A 22,326-nucleotide genomic window follows, 5' to 3' on the forward strand; every position below is an offset into this window, starting at 1 on the left:
GCAGCTGGCTTACCAGTAGTACTGTAAATAAAAAATAAAAATTATATATATATATATAGAGAGAGAGAGAGAGACAAACAAGACACATTTCTGTTTTTTGTTTGAGTCCGCCTGGAGAAAATTTATATTGCGCTTTTCTCCTTGCAGAATCAAAGCGCCAGAGCTGCAGCCACTAGGGTGTGTTCTATAGGCAGTAGTAGTGTTAGGGAGTCTTGCCCAAGGTCTTCTACTGAATAGGTGCTGTTTTACTGAACAGGCAGAGCCGAGATTCAAACCCTGGTCTCCTGTGTCAAAGGCAGAGCCCTTACCATTAAACTATCCAGCCACTGAGAGAGAAGCTGGCCACTGTGTGCCTGTATGCCCTTCCATCTGGCACACACTCCCTCCCGCCCCACTTCATTCTGATTGGCGACGTCGCTAAATGTGTTTGCCCCGCCCGAGCCCCCTCCTTCCCGGCTGTGATTGGCCATGGTGCTGGTCAGATATCATGGCAGGTAATGACGCACACATGCAGCAGAGTGGCACATGTCCAGGAAGATGGTGCAGCAACTCCTGTCCTGTGCATAGCATACACCACCAGCTTGTTTTGTGTTAATTGCTTAGTGATTTGAGAGCCTCAGCTTTCATCTCCAGAGTTCCCCAGCACCATGAAAGCATTACAAGTGGTGGGCAAAATAGACCATTTATTATAAAGTGTACTTAAATGTTTTTAAATGTCTTAAACAAGGCTCAAGGCTCCATGTTTAGAGAAATGTTTTCTCATCTTCAGCACAGAATAACATTGATACTGGGGTGACATGCCATTACATTAAAATTTGATTAAAATCATCAGTTCAAATTCTTACATTGTCGATCATCATTGCATTGAAGATATTTTAGGAAAACATAAATAAAAGCACAATAGCTATTTAATAGTTAGGTGGGATTCATTAAAAAAAATATTATTAGGCCTTGAGGAAACCAACAAACCTAACAAAAACTAGTGTTCTTTTCTTGAAGACTAAATATGCCTGAAAAAAAAAGGAAAAAAAAAGGGACCTCATGCCTTGCTTCTGTTGGCGAATTGCTATGAGGTATAGTGAATATTATTTATTGTACAAACTGCCAGGAAAACTATGCATCAGGCGCAGGAGGAAAATGCACCTTTGCCTCTTAGCCTAGTCTACACTGATGTGAAAATACCTGATGTGAAAATAAACTTATGAGATGATTAACTGTTTGTATTTTACTAATGGCACTTATAACATGAACTGAGTCTCATATTTTATTTTCAGTTATGGGCTTCATTTTAAGGCTGGATTCTAAACAGCAGCCATGACAAGTCCGCCTTGCTGAGCTAAACAAAACAAGCAAAATGAATGACCCTTTGAACTTTCTGATGCCAAAACCTTATCAGAAGCCTTTTGTCACACAAATAATACTTGTTAGGCCTCTATTTATTTTTGAGAACCAGAGGCATCCCTTACACAGGCTGAGATTTTCTTTGGCACTGTATTTGGCCTGAGGAAGTGGGCAAGGACCCATGAAATGCGTTGTCTAGTGCTTAATAAAATTTGTGAATCTTATATACGAATTTGCCATCATTTGAGGTAAGCCACCTTAACCTTTTCTTTTTTTAGCTGTTTTTAACATAGTTTTATCACCATTTGGGCGCCTGTTTCCCCCTTGTGTTATCCACCCTCTTCTGAGAGGGGTGTTCTATTTTGGTTAGGTGTTTTCTCACCCTTACAACCAACTTGGAATCTTTTGCTAAGAGTGTGACTGCGTCCAGTGCTTCTGGACACCCGAGTGGAGTTGGAGTTGTTGATTTGCACCTGCCTTCAGTGGTTGGTTGCCCACCTGCAACCTTAGTTTGTGAGTACTACTCTCTACTTAAATCAGCCGACTCTTTGTTGTGATTTACTACACTATTGTGGTTCCCGGGTTCTCTGTGCTTTTTCTCTCATAGTGTATCACGTTGGTGCGTGATGAGATAGCATGCACTTCAGGTACGTGAGGTAGCGTACAGGTAATTACCACAATAATACACAAAGAGTAGTCTAGATCATTCTAAGGTCATGTATAGGTCAGACAGGCCGAGTCAGTAACGTAATCAGATGGTAGAGGTACAAGAGGGCTAAACAATAGCGAGGTCAGGAAGCAAGCGAGAAGTCGGTACACAGATAATATACAATATAATGTTATAGATAAATTACGAAAATAATTACGAAAATAACAAAAGACTGACTAACTGGAGTACATATATATTGTGCGTCTACACAATATATCAATGTAGCTAAAAGTAGCTAGCTAGGCCTAGAACCAACGAACTGATTAATATCTAGGTCGGTGAGCACTGAACGTTCTGGTCTTAAAATACAAAATGCTTAATCAGTAGCCACTCCCATCTGTGATGTCACCTAGTGACATCACCTGCAGCCATCCCTACATCCTCTTTCTGAGCCTATAAGGCTCACTCGAACTCGCGCGCGACCCAAAGGTCACACCACGCATGCACGAGTCAGGAGACACCGCCGGAGGGACACCGGGAATGCCACCAGCAGACTCCAGTGCAGAAGCCCTGCCACTCTCCCAGACCATGCTGGAGATGCCGTGGGACCTGCCGCTGGAAGGTAAGCTCATTACAGGGTGTCCCTCTTTTATCACCCTACACAGCTGCAGCTATTTTAGAAGCTAATTTGCAGAGAAAACAACTTTTATCACTTGCTGTACTGGAAAGCAGAAAGGGATGTTCACTTCAGACAATTTCTAAATAGGGCTAGTACTATATGTACCTAAGGTAATCTCATCATGTCACGTGTCATTTTAGTTGTGCTTTAGATATAGCAACTTGGCATACAGAAACAACATACACTGCAATACTAGAAATATATTATAACATATTTATTTTAATTTATAACTTTTACAGTCTTCATTAACCTTTACTTTGGGTAAGTTTTGAATGCATGCAAACAATACAAAAAAGTATTCAATGCAGTGCCTTCAGATTTTACTATTTAAATGTGATTACAGTGAATATAAACAGGAATGATAAAGTAGTGGGCGTATGTTTGATTATGGCAGCAGGTTACTTCCAACTAATTGTTAGCAAATGGAAAAAAAATTGGGGAAAAAAATAATAGTTTGTCCAATTGTTGCCGGTGCTCTCAGAAGCGTCAGACTATTGAAGACTATCACGTCCCACTGCTCTCAAGCATGAAGACCTCCTCTGGGTTTAAAATAAATAATCTGAATTATATTTATTCCCTTTACTTAAAATTGGCATGTAGTTCTGGTTTAACATCATATGCCAGGTCCAGAAGTTCCCGTAGTACTTTTTCCTTGAATTTTTGGAAGTTGGAGCTGTAGGCTTGAATCTTCTCAACGGTCTGTTCATCAATCTTCACTGCCAAGTTACCCTGAGAGCCCATTATCTGGGAAATAAAAGAGATATGTCTCTGAGTTAATCAGCAATGCCACCTAGTAGGTGTTTTTATTGGAATAAAACACAAGTGGCCACAGCAAGAGGCGTAACTAGAAATGATGGAGCCTCCAGTACACTTGAGTGGTGACACCCTTCTTTCTTGTGGATAGAAGTAGACATGAAGTCTCACCTCATACAGTCAATCCACCCAATGTAAATATGGCATGGTAATGAATACTGCTACTGCAGGTTCTGCAGGCTCCAAAGCATCTCTACACTTTTTTTTAAAAGGATACCTTAGCGATAAATATTTTTCAAAAAGGATGCATAATGTGCGTGTGGGGAGTTGAGCAGATGCTTACCACGCTTGCCATGCCTCAGCGCCTCCCTCCGTCCTTCTGGTAATTATTTAAGTTCTGTAAATCCTGGTCGGCGTGGTCAGTGCCTTCTGACCCGGACATACTACGCTGCACATGTGCAGTATATCCACTTGGGCAACAACATGAACGTGCTTATATCATATGGGGTTGCAGGAAAGAGCAACCAGGAATGCTCGGGAGCGCAACGCAGGAAGTACAGAGCTTGGAGAATTACTGAAGGATGGAGGGAGACATCGGGGCACGGAGATTCGGTAAGCATCTGCATAACTCCCCATACACACATTAAGCGTCCTTTTTGAAAAATATTTATCGCTAAGGTATCCTTTAAGAATCAAAATTACAAATGATAATGTAGCCCTGTGCAGTTTTTTCACAATAACAAAGTATCGTTGAACATTTTCTATGTGATTCGGAACTGAAAATGGTCAATAAGATGCTATTGATTTTGAGCCGATGTTAATTTTAATGTAGTGTGGAATCGGACCTCTCAAAAGCATCAGCTGTTGCTTCTCACTGGTGTAATTTTAAGCCACAAAAATGTGTGTACAATTCAAATAAAATATGCATCATCTCAAGGTATTCATTCTATATCTGTGTTCATGCTAACACGGTTCCATTAACATTGTTAGTGTATCTTCCTGCAGAGTATAACTGTACCTACATATGTACTTACAGTTCTTCAAAAAAGTCTGGAAAAAGCTACTACTAAGATGTCTGCATAAAGAAATCAGGTCACTGTGGTCTACTGCCACTTAAACCCATGGAGGCAACTATAAATAACATTGATATCTCCTGTCTGTTTACGGGATCTAGAATGTAGAAACAAATGGTGGATGGCAAGGGGTGCTTCACTTTCAGTCTTAGATCAGTAAACACGTATGAGGGCTGTTTCCTGCAGAGATCGAGACTTGGTTCCTCAGGCGATTCAAGGTTGAATATTGTAAAGTCTTAAGGCTTATGAGGTCTCTGTTACTATTGAGCAGGGAGGAGGGATGACATGCGGTGCATGATGGAGCAGCTCCTGGTGGGCAAGGTGTGTAGGAGAACAATGCACTTGAGGGTTGATTGGGCATTGGATGTTTCTAAAGATTTGGCATTTTGGATATTTAGGCAACATTGGAGGGCTCCTGTACCCACACTAGAGTCTCGTCTGAGGTGGTCCTTGTTGGAATTTAAGTATGCTATGCTTGAATTTGGAGGCCTCAATTACTTTAGATAACTGGTTTTAGGAAAAAGACTTGCTCTGCAGAGTTTCTCTTTAAGGAGGATTTCTCTTAGAGAGAAATAGAGGCATTTATGGAAGCACGATGTAGAACATTGTGCTGTGTTTTTCACAAGGCCGGAGCGAGTATCAGCTCCAGATGTACTGACATCCAGGCAGTGGCGTGGCTAAGGAGCTCTGGGCCCCGATGCAAGTTTTACAATGGGGCCCCCCAAGCACTCTATACATAGCAATTAATACGGTGCACCAAAACCTTCCAATGGCAACTACAGTGTCAGAGGTGCAAGAAGGGGATGGGGAACAGTTTGTTAATGATTACCACTATTCAAAGTATCTATAGAAGTGATTATTATGAGCACAGGACCAATAGAGAGCTAATACTGTAGATGAGGGAGAGCCCTTCGGGGCCCCTCTGGCCCAAGGGCTCCGATGCAGTCGCTACCTCTGCACCCCCTATTGCTACGCCCCTGCATCCAGGCGGTCTTGTGGGGTAAACATCAAGTGTTTTCATATTTCCTAAAGGTAAACAATGGCCAGGGAGCAGAAAACAATGTTCTCCTAAGAATAAGGAAGCAGGTAATTGGAAAATGGAATTTTCCAGTGCATGCGCAGTAAAGTGCTGGTGATTCTAACCCATGGTCTTGCCAGCTTATGGCAGGCAGAGGAGAAGACTGGCACCGGACTCCACCCTCTGGGGGTGGAGTCCAGGGTTAACTCTTGACTGGCTGTTTATAAGGAACAGACGGTCTAGAGGAAGGCACTCTTTCAGTTTCTACTTTCACTCCAACTTCTGCTTATACTTCTAACTCACAGTATCTGTCTGCTGTATATAGGCCTAAGTGCAACATAGCATAGATATTCATAAGATAAAGCCTGGTTATCATTCACAAGAAATGGACCAAGAGTCTGCAACGCTTATGATTAAAGCAGCGTACACACGCCGGACTTTAGGCAACGACGGGTCCGTCGTTGCCTCCCGCTGGGTGGGCGTGCCAGCGACAGTCCGGCGTGTGTACGCTCTGTCGTCAGACTGATACGGCTGTTTCTGAGCGATCCGCCCGGCGGATCGCTCAGAAACAGCCGTATCAGTCTGACGACAGAGCGTACACACGCCGGACTGTCGCTGGCACGCCCACCCAGCGGGAGGCAACGACGGACCCGTCGTTGCCTAAAGTCCGGCGTGTGTACGGACCTTAAGACTTACTACAGATCGATTGCTTTGCTGAGGTAACGAACATGTAACAAAGATAAGATTGCTGCTTAACCCACCTGTATATCTGTTTGCCGAATAAACTCCTTAAACTTTGAAGACATCTAATCAGTTCTATCTCCTGTGCTGTTGCTGTGATGAGTGTCAAGTTATCACACGTTCTGTGATATGGTGCCGAACAAAGGTGTAGTGTTGTTGCCCATACCATTTATTACAGTCCTTATCGTCTGGCTCAGCCAAGTTTGATCTAGCTTATGTACTTAGCTTAAGGCTGTGATGCTGGAAGTCCCCCCCCCCCCCCCCTACTAGCAGAAGCCCCAATGCCTGCATATCTCCTAGGGTTTTTTCTTAGTTTCTTACAGAAGATACAAATATTATTGTGTACAATAGTTAGTTTGGATTAGAGAGGCATTAGGATGCAGAGGGTGCAACTACACCTGGTCCCCTGGACTAGAGTGGCCACCAAGGGCTCTCTTTCAACTGTTGCATTACATGTTCATTAGTACTGCAGTCACATTAGTCACTTCACTATGTGTTTTTTTTTATAGTGTTTATCAATTGCAAGGTGCTAAATTCCTCTCACACATTAGCTATCTCTGAAAAGATGGTTTTACTCAGGGGTATAGCTATAAACCATGAGGTCTCCCCTGTGAAAATTTCATGGGGCCCCCTACCTAAGTTTCACCCACCTCCCTTTCCCTGTGGTAACCACTTTACCCCCTTATTAACCCCTTTGCAAGTGCGGTCAATCATTACAAGTGTGACAATAATAACTACCTCCCGCAAACCAGGTGATCTGACTCAAGTCTGACTGGATTAGCAACATGATTTTTTTCAGGGTTGTGACTCAGACTCTACTGATGCCAGAAGATCAACAGTACTACCAGGCAACTGGTTTTGTTTTGAAGGAAATAAATATGGGTGCCTCCAGAACACTCTTATCTCAGGTTTACTTTAACAGCCTGGCTTAGTGGGGCCCTAGTCTCTCTCCAGATCCCAATAGACAACCAGGTTTTAGGGCCCTTTGTCAGTGGAAAGCACAATCGCAAGAGCTTTTTCCCGGCATTTGCAATCACGCAACCTGCAATTTCCACTTGCCGCAATTGCACCGTAAAGCCATCAGGAACAGAGCGTGATCACACCAAGAATTGTGTGGCCTGCGTTTTGGGAAAAAATGAATCATGCTATTAGAAAACTACTACTGCGATTTACATGTAAATCGCAGTGCAGTTGTGATTCTCAAAAGAGCTTTTTGAAGTGGATTGCAGCCTAGTGTAAAAGGGCCCTTAATCATGTTCTAAATACAATTAAAGTTGCCTGAATATAAGAGGGAAATTCGTATAATATCAGGTATTTATTTTTATTTTACAGACAGGCATGTTGTTACAAATACTTACTGAGTTCTGAATGCGTCGGAAATCGCTCTCTCTTTTTAGCTTATACTGGTCAACATCTGCTGTGGCTTCCTCCTTTGCTTGCCTTAGACGTTTATTTTTTCCTATAATGAACAGTTTTATAATTTAAACATTTATATCAACAATAGCAAGAATGAAGAGAGAGAGAGATTCTAAAAATAACATTCATGGGCTTAAAGAGGATTTCTTTAAGAAACCAGCCAAAGGGTTTCAATGCTTCCCCAACCTTAGCACTACTAAGTAATCATAATCTTTTACATTAAATAATAAAGTCAAAAATACCACATGCAAACACGCAAAAAAAAAAAAAATACCCTGAGTAGGGTGGATCTTGGCTAACAGAGTGATTGATAGTAGGCTGTGACACACTCATTTGGTAGTTTAAGCTATGAAACCTTTGGATATTTTTTATATTCACATAAAAACAAGGTAAGGATGCAAAAATAATGTTTGCCACTTTTTCTTGGATTACATAGAGCTGAACTGATTGGAATGACTTTTTTACACAAAAGAGGAAAATCCCTAAAATGTCAGGATCGTTCTTAGGACATGTCACTTAGGTCCTGATTAACTAAGCCAAGGGATTGTAGTTTGTGCTTAGAGGACAACTGAAGCGAGAGAGATATGGAGGCAGCCATATTTATTTCCTTTTAAGCAATACCAGTTGCCTGGCTAGCTTAATGAACATCTGCCTCTAATACTTTTAGCTATAGACCCTGAACAAGCATGCAGCAGATCAGGTGTTTCTGACATTATTGTCAGATCTGACTAGATTAGCTGTATGCTTCTTTCTGGTGTGATTCAGACACTACTGCAGCCAAATAGATCAGCAGTACTGCCAGGCAACTGGAAATATTTCAAAGGAATAAATATGACAGCACGGTGGCGTAGCAGTTAGCGCTCTCGCCTTGCAGCACTGGGCCCCCGGTTCGAATCCCAGCCAGGTCAACATGTGAAAGGAGTTTGTATGTTCTCCCCTTGTCTGCGTGGGTTTCCTCTGGGTAATCCTGTTTCCTCCCACATCCCAAAAAACATACAGATAAGCTATTTGGCTTCCCCCTAAATCGTCCCTAGACTATGATACATGCACTACACGATACATACATAGACATACGACTATGGTAGGGACTAGATTGTGAGCCCCTCTGAGGGCCAGTTAGTGACAAGACAATATACTCTGTAAAGCGCTGTGTAATATGTTGGTGTTATATAAATTCTTAAATAAATGACAGCCTCCAGGTTCTTCCCATTTCAGTTGTCCTTTGAGGTAGCCACACACAATACATGCTTGTTCAAGGTCTATGGCTAAAACTCTTAGAGGCAGAGGATCAGCAGGACAGCCAGGCAACTGGTATTGCTTAAAAGGAGATAAATATGGCAGCCTCCATATCCCTATATAAAGATCCCTATAGAGGATAGTCAGATATGTGAGCAAGATCTGCCCACCCTAAGGGCCTTCTGGAAGTTGACTGTGATAATAATGTCTCTGAAGAAGAGAATAAGTGGAGAGTCGCTAGCAAACGCTGCTGGGGAGATTCATATCGGGAACAACAACAAGGGAGACACAAAGTGGGCACAGAGAGAGACACAGACACCTGGGGCTTCCTCCAGACTCTTCACCCTGATCGCTTCTTCGCCGCTGTCCTCCGCCTCCTGGATCCTCTGCAATCCTCCTGGTTACTTCGGCTACCCCGTCATGCTCCCGCAGCTGGGAGCGTTCTGCGTCTGCACAGTAGTACTGCGCAGGTACAGAACGTATCATCTCAGGTTTACTTTAAGAGAGGTGAATTGAGGGTTCTTGAACTTTACTTTAATAATATTTAGGAGGAAATTTCTATTAGGAATAGGTATAGCTTATTGATGATTGGGATTGTTTGGGATTCCATATTTTTATATAGTTTTTTTTTCAGGGGCGTAACTACAAATCATAGGGGCCCCACAGTAAAACTTTGACGGGGCCCCCAGTGTACACCCTTTCCCTTGCCTAGCGCTGGTAACCCTCACAGCTCAGGTGCCCATTTTGCAGGGATCATAAAACAAGTGTGGACATCATATTCTTCACATGCAGAACTGTAGTTACATAAACACCTGATCTGAATGATGGACCCCTTTATCAGAGGAAGTTGGGGCCCCCTTACAACTCTGGGCCCCCCTGCAGTCGCAGGGCCTGCTCCCCTGTAGTTACACCCCTGCCTTTTTCCCTCTGCTGTACTTTTGTTGTGGTATTTTACATAATAGGTGTTTTTTTCTCTCCCCTCATTTACATTTGAGTTCAGTTTAATGTGTACACAGATATTCAAGTTAATATTCAGTTGTGTACTTTTGCTTTATGAGGTAATTCATATACAATGTTAAATCTTCTACTATTGCGTCAGCTATAGTCATTGTATCCTTATTTCTTGTATGCTGTTTTCTGAAAACTTAATAAAAACAAGAAATATAAAAAAATACATTTTACCCTGAAAACAGACTGAAGTTTACAATCTGGTTTATAGGGAAGCAACATAAACTGAATTAAAACACAATCCACCCAAAATGAATCATTACAATTGATCAGTGTGTGTGCATGGCTAGTTTAGGTTCACACCATGCAATTTCCATCATGTCTGATCTGATTTCCGATCGATTTTTCGATCGATTTTCTGTTCACTTTTATGATAAATCGTTTGAAAAACAGATCGGAAATCAGATCAGACATGTTGGAAATAGTCGATCTGACAGTACATCTGTCAGAAAATTGCATAGTGTGTACCTAGCGTTACATTGTCAGCTAATTCCCACCCACGGAATTGCTGAAGTGTTTACTGTAGAATACCGTAGGCATTGTATGCTTAAACAACAAACAGCAAGTCCTTTTCCAATTCATAAGACTGTTGTCACAACACACAGAGGGACATAAACATAAATGTGTATTCTTACAAGAAACCTAATACTTGTGGCTGGGACTTTTCCATTCCTTTCAACAAAACGTGGCTGCAGGCCTATTTAGCCAGATATGAAAGGGTTAACTGCATTGCAATGCTCCTTGTGTCATGTGTTAACAGCAACAGCATCTTGTGCTAGCCAGCTTCTGTATAAAGTATACTCACTGGCACTGCAATGATTGTAGTGACAACACAAGCTGCTGAGATAGGAGACTGTACCCTGCTCAAACCAGAAGGGGGCAAGCACAGTTACAGCAAAGTACATGCAGAGGTCACACACCCATGTCACCTCTACTGCAGCTGTGTTCTGCAATATGTACATTTTCCCTCCAGTCTACTCTTATAGCTCCTAAAGCAAAAACAAATCAGTGTTATAAAACGGAGGGAAAGAAGAGGTCCGGCCTTGATTTCAAAGGCAGCTAGGTGTAAATCAGTGGATGATGTCACTACATATGTGTGTGAAAAGCTGCATGATTCATCTATCTATGCAATAGTGTAAGAAATAAATCTGCTTCATAGCCAAGCAATGAACACATTGTTTGCTGAAATAAAATTATGATCCTACAGAAAACCCTATAAAGTTGGAGTGATTGTATGATCAAAGGCTAGTGGCTATTGTAGGGTCTCTTTGATTTTGCCTCCCTTTGTTTGCACATTATTTCCAGATGCATTTATCTTTACATATTTCTGACCACAGGACAGTCCATAAAGGCAGGTTCAGGATGCAGCAAGTAAAGCATTTGCGGACTAGGTGCGGATTAATAGAGAAACACATGTGTAGGATTAAACTGCTCCATAGAGACTGAGGTGTGGCGGCAGAAATGTGTGTTATACATTGGGCCAACAGAATGACAGTGACAGGCTTTTCATGCACATATAAGAAAAAACACTGAAACAATCAAAGCCAGCTTAATACCATGTGTATCAGGCTTCACATCTTCCTCATGACATAGGCCCGGACTCTTTTGTATATCTATTTATAATTCACCAAATACAGCCAATGTGCTAGAAAAAGAAATACCTCCTATAAAAATGTTTATCATATAAATCACCAGTGTTTCTCTAATTGTAAGATGCCCTTATTAGTACCCACAGACTTCTTTCTTCATGTTGGCTTCTACTAGCGTATATAGCTCTGGAAAAAATAAGATATCACTGCAATTTATTGTTTAGGGCCCGTTTCCACTACATGTATATACGCTTGCGAGCTGCATGGGAAAGTACTGCATACAGGTATCATTTTAGGGGCTTACCGTTCAGATCGCACTTCAGTGCGAATCTGGATCGCGTGCAGCCAAATACTTTAACCACAGCGCAGTTACCAATTCAGACTGCGGTTACGCAGCAGAACGGGAGCCGTGTCCGATTTGGGAGCCGTGTCCGAGGCTCCCAGTGGAACTTGGCCCTTAATCAGCGTCTGTAGGAGTATGACAGCCATTTCATGCCAGCGTCTGCTAAATTCCTACACAAAAAAGTAAGGCCACCGGTCAACTGTAGGCAATGCTTGGACAAGCGCTTTGTGTTGCATTTTTAAAAGCGTTTTGTGGAGTGATTTAAGCTGCGTTTACAAGTGCTGTTTTGTCTTTTTGTCTGCGTTTACAAGTGCTGTTTTTTCTTTTTAAGGCTGCTTACACGCCATTGCTGTGCGTTGTAACTTGTGTTACAACGCACAGCAATGTAACACAAGTGGGCTGTTCACACAGCCCACGTTGTGTTACATGTAATGCTGCACGTTCTCCCGAAAGTGCAGCATGCTACGGCGTTAGAGCGGCTATAGCCGCGTTAGACTGTTTGCACATGCTCAGTGGGGGGCAGAGAGGAGGCGGGGAGAGCCAGCTACAGTAACCGCGCACATGGCTACTTAATATTCACTGCACTGGCGGCAGCTGATTGGCCGGCGGGACCACGTGATGAGGAGTGTCTCGCTCCGCATCACGTGGTCCCGCCGGCCAATCAGCGCCACTCTGGGAGACCTTATAGGGATAGAGCCGCCTAACGCGGCTCACTCTACCGTCCTATCTTGCAGCACCATACGTTGTGTTAGGTGCACGTTATGCGACCTTAACGTGGCACCTAACGCAACGTCTTGGTGTGCAAGTAGCCTAAATGAAGTTTTATCTACTGGCTAAGTCTGATTGAGTCCGTGTGTGCTGGCTTACAGCATATGGCTGACCTTTTATGCAAAGGGTCGGGGCTACATGCCGGAAGATGGCGCACATGGACATATCGAGGCCCAACAGGTAGATAAAACTTTATTAAAAACCGAATCATGGCTCACAAAATTGCTGCAAAATCGCTTTTGAAGATTCAAAAGTGATTTTCCAGTGCCTCCTATACTTTACATAGAAGTGCAATCACTCCAAAAATGCTACAGGACCAGCAATTCACTCTTGTGGGGTCACCTGCATACACTTTAATTGGCATAGCGCTGGCGATCCCAAAGTGTAGCTTAAAGCACTCTAGTGGGCCCCTAGCCTCATTTTGCTTTTTGAGGTTCTGATCACCTTAATCAAATCTTATTTAATGAGGAAGAGTATTAAAAAATACTGCTGTAATCAGCACTCTCGTCTTGGATGGCATAACACTGCTCAAAGTATATAAGGTAACTGGGAATTTAAAAATAACTATAGACCATGCCAAAAACAGGTGAAAAGAAAGGTACAATTTTGACTTTAATGACACAAGGATACAGTGAGCATCAGGTTGCTTCTTTCTATCCATAATATTTTAATGACAGCAGTATTGAGTACTGCCATCTTTAAAAGCAAGCAAAAGGCAACTGGGACAACAAAACTAAAACCTTGCAGAAGGTGAAAATGAATCAGCACTGAGAGGGATGACCGCAAACTCATTCAATTGTCACTCAAGAACTATAGGCTGATATCAAATGACCTTCAAACATACTGACAAACTGAAACTGGGGTCAATTGCATGGCAAGATCTGGGCAGCATGTAGTGGACTAGTAAGCGGTTCAAAGAGCCAATCTGCTAAGAGAATAAGTTTCACTGGGGGCTGGATTGGATCATTTGAGGCACTATTCCAATACCTTTTCTTGGTCAGATCCACTGTGGATAAACTGACCCACTAATGTTCTTACCCCTTTTCTTTGGTATACCCAGTATTGTACAGCATTGCATTGCTGCAGGATTGTGGGAAAAGTTATGCTGATAAGAACAACTGTATAGGCAACATGTAGCAAAGGAACTTGATAATTTAGAAGAAGGTGCTATTTAAAAAAGGTGCTGCCTAAATAGTTGCATTTAATCTCACAAGATCGTGCTCTAAAAATGTGAAGATACTAAAAGGTAGTTAAGACAACGGAACATCAGAGATGATCAATGAGATGCTAATTTTTCTAACGTGCATGTAAACTTAACGCAAATTGTAAGGAGCTTGAATTTGGGCGAGCTCAAATCATCTGGAAGTGCATTTAATTAGCCCAGTTCCAATCTTGATATACCTTTCATTAATCTGCTTTGGAAAACTAAGCATTTCATTGAGCTGTACAGTATATTATGCTGGGAATACACCATACAATTTTCTGTTAGATTCTTCTGTTAGATTTTTCTGTTAGATTTTCTGTTAGAATGCATAATTAGATTATTTTCTGTAGAGAATGGTCATTATCTCCGGTGCATTGTCTTCTGTTTATCACCTGCTGAGTAGAACAATGCCTAATTGCTCAGCAGATAGATGGTAAGATAGATACAATTCCAACATGTTGAACTTTATCTATCTGGCAGGTAAATCTAACAGAAAATGTTATGGTGTTTTCCCAGCATTAGATCCAATTATAATTTGACAGCAATACTGTAATGCTAGGCATACACGGCAGTGTACTTTCTTATCAATCGAACCGCTGATGGCTCGATACCGCCGCACTATCTGCTAGATAGTATGCCTTGTATGCCCAGCATAAGCCTCCCAAACAGGAGCGCAGACAACAATAAGAAATTTGCAAGTGTTTGAAGTTTCTTCAAACTACACAAAATTATAGTACTTTACATACAGTATAAACTCAAAAAGGATATTTTGGCCCATATGCAATTCACTTTTTCACCTGAGTTTTCTCCTAGGTGATAATTTTAAACTTATCAATAAAATGCTTTTTAAGCAACCAGAAAGCAAGAAAATACTCAAAATAATTTGATAGTACCTTTTCACCTACGTTTTGGTACTTTATTAGTTGAGAAGTGCTGGAAAGTTATTTTAAATCGAAGATGAAAAAGTTTCTCCTAGGAGAAAACTCAGGTGAAAAAGTGAATTGCATATGGGCCTTTATGTATTGCTAGCAACCTTTTCCACTGGCTACAAATGAGATTCTGGGCTTTATGCAATTCACTTTTTCACCTGAGTTTTCTCCTAGGAGATCATTTTAATCTTGTCAATAAAATGCCTTTTAACCACTTCCCGACCGCCTAACGCACAGAGGCGGCCGGGAAGTGAAGCCCTGAAGGACCGGCTCACCCACAGAGGCGGCGGTCCTTCTAAGGGCATGGGCGGAGCGATCGCGTCATCCGTGACGCGATCCTCCGCCCGGGATCGTTACATGGACATTTTGTCTCCGCTCGCCGGCCACTTAGCAGAGCCGGCGAGCGGAGGAATCCGCACAATAGGCCAATCAGGAGGTATAAGGCACTTTGTTAGGTAAACAAAGTGCCTTATACGTGCTTCCTCCTCGCCTCGTGGTCTGATTGTTGCAGAGACCACTAGCGAGGAGGAAGCACATTGTAAGTATCAGCACACGTGGTTTTTTTTGCCCACAGAGTCCCTGATCTACCACCCCAGGCCTCATACCCCCCCTGATCACCCCAGCAGACCCCTGCCCAGCACCCTTGCACCCCTGCAAAACCCCCACCCCCCCCACCTGCCACTAACTAGCGACGCTGCCCTTTAGTTTAGGTCCCTAACTGCCACCTAATCACCCCTGATCCCCCCCCCCCTACCTTTAGATCACCCCCAGACCCCATCCCAGACTACCCCCCTGTATACATCTGTATACAGCTACCTTATCCCCTGATCCCCCTCTGATCCCCCTCTGATCACCTGTCTATCACCTGTCCATCACCCCTTAGCACCCCCACCCATCAGAGCAGACCCTAACTGCCCCGCGGGGGTAACCGATCACCTGCCCAGGCCCTCGATTGCCCTCATACCCCCCGCCTGATTACATCCCCTGCTCTTTGTTTACATCTGTCCTCCCCAGCGATCACTAACTGATCTGCGATCAGTAACCCCCTGTGTCTGCCTCTCATCAGATCAGGACTCAGTCTGCCCCGTGCAGGCTCCTGATCAACCCCCCACCCCCTCAAATCGCCCTCAGACCCCCCCCCTAATCACCGTCCAAGTGCATTGTATTTGACTGTGCTGCGCTTGTATTCGATTGTGCTGCGCTTGTATTCGATTGTGCTGTAATTGTATTTGATTGTCCCGTGATCGGCTTCGATTGCCCCGTGATTGTTTGATTGCCTGAGACCCCACTTCCCACCACACCCAACCCCACCCTCCCCCCCACCACACCCAACCCCACCCTCCCCCCCCCCACCACCTTCCGAGTGCATCAGATTTGCTTGTGCTGTGATTGGAGTCGATTGTGCTGTAATTGTATTTGATTGTCCCGTGATCGACTTCGATTGCCCCGTGATTGTTTGATTGCCTGAGACCCCACTTCCCGCCACACCCAATCCCACCCTCCCCCCATCACCTTCCGAGTGCATCAGATTTGCTTGTGCTGCGCTTGTATTCGATTGTGCTGTAATTGTATTTGATTGTCCCGTGATCGGCTTCGATTGCCCCGTGATTGTTTGATTGCCTGAGACCCCACTTCCCACCACACCCAACCCCACCCTCTCCCCCACCACACCCAACCCCACCCTCCCCCCCCCACCACCTTCCGAGTGCATCAGATTTGCTTGTGCTGTGATTGGAGTCGATTGTGCTGTAATTGTATTTGATTGTCCCGTGATCGACTTCGATTGCCCCGTGATTGTTTGATTGCCTGAGACCCCACTTCCCGCCACACCCAATCCCACCCTCCCCCCATCACCTTCCGAGTGCATCAGATTTGCTTGTGCTGCGCTTGTATTCGATTGTGCTGTAATTGTATTTGATTGTCCCGTGATCGGCTTCGATTGCCCCGTGATTGTTTGATTGCCTGAGACCCCACTTCCCACCACACAGAACAGAACATCTGCGTAGACGAGTCCCTCTTACGCTTTACTGGGCGCCTTGGCATCAAACAGTACATCCCAAGCAAGCGCGCCCGGTATGGGGTGAAACTGTATAAGCTCTGTGAAAGGGCCACAGGCTATACATGTCGTTTTAGGGTCTATGAGGGAAAAGACTCAAAATTGGAGCCGGTCGGATGCCCTGACTACCTGGGGAGCAGTGGAAAGGTTGTGTGGGACTTGGTGTCACCCTTGTTCCAGAAGGGGTACCATCTTTTTGTGGACAATTATTACACAAGTGTGGCCCTCTTTCAGCACTTAAAGTTAGAAGGAATCCGATGCTGTGGCACTGCGCGGCCTAGTCGCCAGGGCTTCCCCCAACGGCTCGTTACCACCAGACTTCAATGGGGGCAGAGGGCCGCCTTGCGTACTGAAGACCTGCTCGCGGTGAAATGGAGGGACAAGAGGGACGTTTACTTTCTGTCCACCATTCACACAGACACGACAGTCCAAATTCAACGGGCAACTAAGGTCATTGAAAAGCCCCTTGTCGTCCACGAATATAATGTCAACATGGGAGGGGTGGACTTCAATGACCAGAGGTTAGCGCCCTATTTAATTTCCCGGAAAACAAGACGCTGGTATAAGAAAGTGTCTTTTTATCTGATTCAATTGGCAGTTTACAACAGCTTTGTTCTCTACAGTAAGGCTGGGAGAACTGGATCTTTCCTTCAATTTCAGGAACAGATCGTTCTGGACATCCTGTATCCAGGAGGTGCCAGGCCCCCCCCCCCCAGATGCAACTAGCCGACTGCATGGAAGGCATTACGCCTATCAGCTTCCGTGTGCCCCAGGTCAACGCATCCGAAGAAAACGTTGCCGTGTCTGCAGCAGGGCTGGAACAAGGACTGACACCGTTTATTATTGTCCCCGCTGTCCTGACCAGCCTGGCCTATGTGTAGGGCCGTGTTTTGAGAGGTACCACGAGTAGGTACACTATTAGAACCTAGGGAACTCCAGACACAGGAGTAGGCACACACTCAGTGGTCTTTCGCACATTGTCGCAGGGAGAGGAGAGATAAGCTTGAAAACCAAACGGGTAAGCATAAAAGTGGCAAGAAGGATCGGTTTCCATGCTTGATATTGCTGATCTGTCCTGGGTTGGCAATATAAGACGGCATGTTTGAATTTCCCTTGAGTGTGGACACCCCCGGTTTATATGTGATTTGGGCCTATGATGATGCTTTAATGCCACACAGAGTCATCTCTATTGGCAGGCATATTGCTGTATCCTACAGGCATAATGCTGTATACTAAAGTTCTGAGGCCCAGTCACATAAGTTGGTGGCTCACCCTGAGTGCAGGGTGGCACGGGGTGTCTCTCTCCTGAGGTTATCACTGCCATTGATGTGGAGGAAGATCTGCCATTGATGTGGAGCAAGGTATGTTTGCCGTTCATTTTTCCTTTCAGCCCAGAGTGCATTACCCGTATACCCAATATAAGGAGTATAGCAGAAACTCCTAATACTGGCCATACATGTAATGATTGCAGAGACCCTAAAATGCCAGGACACATTATGTGAGGTGCACGGTGAGTTCATAAGTTTTTGTCACAAGTTAGCAGAATTTTTTTTTTATTTTTTTTTTCTAACAAAGTGTCATTTTCCGTTTACTTGTGACAAAAAATAAGATTTTCAATGACCTCACCATTACCCTCATGGAATACCTTGTTGTGTATTCTTTCCAAAATGGGGTCATTTGTGGGGTTTGTTAACTGTCCTGGCAAGTGGGCGGGGTGCTAAATTGTGAGCACCCCTGTAAAGCCTAAAGGTACTCATTGGACTCTGGGCCCCTTAGCGCAGTTAGGGTGCAAAAAAGTGCCACACATGTGGTATCGCCGTACTCGGGAGAAGTAGTACAATGTGTTTTGGGGTGTATTTTTACACATACCCATGCTGGGTGGGAGAAATACCTCTGTAAATGACAATCTTTTGATTTTTTTTACACACAATTGTCCATTTACAGAGGTATTTCTCCCACCCAGCATGGGTATGTGTAAAAATACACCCCAAAACACATTGTACTACTTCTCCCGAGTACGGCAATAGCACATGTGTGGCACTTTTTTGCACCCTAACTGCGCTAAAGGGCCCAAAGTCCAATGAGTACCTTTAGGATTTCACAGGTCATTTTGCGGAATTTCGTTTCCAGACTACTCCTCACGGTTTAGGGCCCCTAAAATGCCAGGACAGTATAGGAACCCCACAAATGACCCCATTTTAGAAAGAAGACACCCCAAGGTATTCCGTTAGGAGTATGGTGAGTTCATAGAAGATTTTATATTTTGTCACAAGTTAGTGGAAAATGACACTTTGTGAAAAAAACAATAAAAATCAATTTTCCGCTAACTTTTGACAAAAAAAAAAATCTTCTATGAACTCACCATACTCCTAACGGAATACCTTGGGGTGTCTTCTTTCTAAAATGGGGTCATTTGTGGGGTTCCTATACTGCCCTGGCATTTTAGGGGCCCTAAACCGTGAGGAGTAGTCTTGAAACGAAATTTCTCAAAATGACCTGTGAAATCCTAAAGGTACTCATTGGACTTTGGGCCCTTTAGCGCAGTTAGGGTGCAAAAAAGTGCCACACATGTGGTATCGCCGTACTCAGGAGAAGTAGTATAATGTGTTTTGTGGTGTATTTTTACACATACCCATGCTGAGTGGGAGAAATATCTCTGTAAATGGACAATTGTGTGTAAAAAATTAACAAATTGTCATTTACAGAGATATTTCTCCCACCCAGCATGGGTATGTGTAAAAATACACCCCAAAACACATTATACTACTTCTCCTGAGTACGGCAATACCACATGTGTGGCACTTTTTTGCAGCCTAACTGCGCTAAGGGGTCCAAAGTCCAATGAGCACCTTTAGGCTTTACAGGGGTGCTTACAATTTAGCACCCCCCAAAATGTCAGGACAGTAAACACACCCCACAAATGACCCCATTTTGGAAAGTAGACCCTTCAAGGTATTCAGAGAGGGGTATGGTGAGTCTGTGGCAGATTTCATTTTTTTTTGGTGCAAGTTAGAAGAAATGGAAACTTTTTTTTTTTTTTCTCACAAAGTGTCATTTTCCGCTTACTTGTGACAAAAAATAATATCTTCTATGAACTCACTATGCCTCTCAGTGAATACTTTGGGATGTCTTCTTTCCAAAATGGGGTCATTTGGGGGGTATTTATACTATCCTGGAATTCTAGCCCCTCATGAAACATGACAGGGGGTCAGAAAAGTCATAGATGCTTGAAAATGGGAAAATTCACTTTTTGCACCATAGTTTGTAAACGCCATAACTTTTACCCAAACCAATAAATATACGCTGAATGGGTTTTTTTTAATCAAAAACATGTTTGTCCACATTTTTCGCGCTGCATGTATACAGAAATTTTACTTTATTTGAAAACTGTCAGCACAGAAAGTTAAAAAAATCATTTTTTTGCCAAAATTCATGTCTTTTTTGCTGAATATAATAAAAAGTAAAAATCGCAGGAGCAATTAAATAGCACCAAAAGAAAGCTTTATTAGTGACAAGAAAAGGAGCCAAAATTCATTTAGGTGGTAGGTTGTATGAGCGAGCAATAAACCGTGAAAGCTGCAGTGGTCTGAATGGAAAAAAAGTGGCCGGTCCTTAAGGGGTAGAAAGCCCTAGGTCCTCAAGTGGTTAAGCCACCAAAAAGCAAGAAAATACTCCAAATAATTTTGCTAGTACTTTTTCACCTACTTTTTGGTACTTTTTTTAGTTGAAAAGTCCTGGAAAATTATTTTAAATCGAAGATAAAAAATTATCTCCTAGGAGAAAACTCAGGTGAAAAAAGTGAATTGCATAAGGCCCTCTGTGTACAGATTGCCACAATTTGGCTATCACGAGGGCACTACAATTAACATGTTAATCGTAGTGCCCCTTTTCTGCTGCTGCACTTCATTTTATGGCCAAAGAGAAATGCAGTACATGCTGCATTTTCAGTGCAATTGCACTTGGCCTGTATTAGGTTTTTAATAACCCCTGAAATTGCCACTAAAAAGGCACTCAGTTTTTGGGTGAAAATCGCAATTGGCATCATGATTTTTCAATGGAATGGTCCTTAGGGCTCAAACCCACTAGCAGCCCTTTCTAAGTGCTTGTTATTTGAAAAGCTCTTGCAAATGCATTGCTATGAATGAGGATTTTCTATAAAATCACATCGCTAAAGTGGGATCACACCCATAGCATTACATTAGCAAGCGCCTTTCAAATCACATGCGCTTAGAAATGGCTTATTAACATACTGCTAGTGGGTTCCAGGCCTTACACTGATATCAGGCTTTCATTTCTTCAAAAATTACTGCAAATATAACAAACTTTCTTTCAATAGAAGCTGTTCCTTGGTCATCTCTGGAATATATTCACAGAAATAATGACCATATGTTGTATTCATTAAAGTTTAAACTCATCATCAACCTTGTGAAAGGGGCCCAATGTGGCATACAATCAATTATTCTCTTTTAGGAAGTTGAATGGAGAGGAATGGTTGTGCGATCACCTTGCACCACCTGATCTGGATCAGATGTCTGGAGACATCTGATCAAGAATCAGTTGAAGTACTGAAACAATTAACTTTGCACCAATCTGTTACATATAAACCACGATAACACAAAACGTCTTACTTTTTTTGGCCTCTTCGAGTTTATCTTTTGCTCTCTTCTCTGCTTGGAGGAGCTGCTGGATGCCCTGGGACTGACTAGCCATAGTTTATTGTAGTTATTCCGGTCTCTGACCTCTGCTAGGATCCTGCAACCAGAAGTCATAGCTTTTTGTACTGTCATGCCTTCACTGTTTGCTGTCACAACATTAGCGGCTGCCTGCTGAACTGGCTGGGGCAGTACAGAACTGGTTTCATTCTTTCCTGAATAAAAATATAAAACACTACAAAAGACTGTTCACTTCTGTCACTAGTGAGATCCACTGAAACTGTCAAAACATACTCTTAATTCTTCATCCAGAGAAGATGATTTCATGATCTTAATGCAAAGGCCTAGCTATCACCATCCAAATTAAATGCTAATTTGGACATTAAACAATACTGAAAGGTTTATACCATTCCCTATTAGGAATGTGTTGTTTGTCAGAGCTAATCACTGGCCTCTGTCACCTCGCTACAGTGACAACGGTAGGTTCTCAATAGCTTACATTTAATACAGGCGCTCAATAAAAAGGGCGCAAGGTAATATCAGTATTCTACGACCCCCTCTGTAATGTAAATATCACACTTACGCTACCTATCTACCCCTAACAACCCCCCACCTACTCCTAACACTCATTTCCTCTCTATATATGCCTTAAGGCAGGGAGGCAGGGATCCCCAACCTTTTCCGGGGACCGCTTTCTGACCAAATTTTTGTCCGGGGACGGGGGGGGGTTGAGGTGTTTAGAAGTATGGGGTGATGAGTGGGGTGCGCGACCTAGTGAACAGTGTCGTGCGCAGCGGGTTCTGGGGGGGGGGGGTTCTGGGGTGCAGCTGCATTGCCCCAGTATAGGTAGTTTAGTTGCCCCAGTATGGCT

The 22,326-nt window shown here is 43.3% G+C and overlaps 1 protein-coding gene across 1 annotated transcript; it reads right to left on the minus strand.

Annotated features, from left to right (window-relative positions):
* Positions 1 to 2,909: 2,909 nt before the first annotated feature.
* Positions 2,910 to 21,550, minus strand: ATP6V1G3 (ATPase H+ transporting V1 subunit G3). The gene is made up of 3 exons (XM_068242655.1): positions 21,432 to 21,550; positions 7,613 to 7,713; positions 2,910 to 3,413 (listed from the first exon to the last, which is right to left on the minus strand). The coding sequence occupies exons 1-3, from the start codon at positions 21,511 to 21,513 to the stop codon at positions 3,249 to 3,251; spliced, it is 348 nt and encodes a 115-aa protein (XP_068098756.1). The 5' UTR covers positions 21,514 to 21,550; the 3' UTR covers positions 2,910 to 3,248.
* Positions 21,551 to 22,326: the final 776 nt, after the last annotated feature.

The sequence above is a fragment of the Hyperolius riggenbachi genome, chromosome 6 (assembly GCF_040937935.1).
Source record: "Hyperolius riggenbachi isolate aHypRig1 chromosome 6, aHypRig1.pri, whole genome shotgun sequence".
NCBI lineage: Eukaryota > Metazoa > Chordata > Amphibia > Anura > Hyperoliidae > Hyperolius > Hyperolius riggenbachi.

Excerpts from the sequence above, each read along its gene's own strand:
- ATP6V1G3 (XM_068242655.1), bottom strand. The coding sequence starts at position 21,513 with ATGGCTAGTCAGTCCCAGGGCATCCAGCAGCTCCTCCAAGCAGAGAAG. Across the intron at positions 7,714-21,431 it reads ACTCGAAGAGGCCAAAAAAA|GAAAAAATAAACGTCTAAGG; the intron begins GTAAGACGTTTT and ends TGTTCATTATAG. Across the intron at positions 3,414-7,612 it reads TCCGACGCATTCAGAACTCA|ATAATGGGCTCTCAGGGTAA; the intron begins GTAAGTATTTGT and ends TTTATTTCCCAG.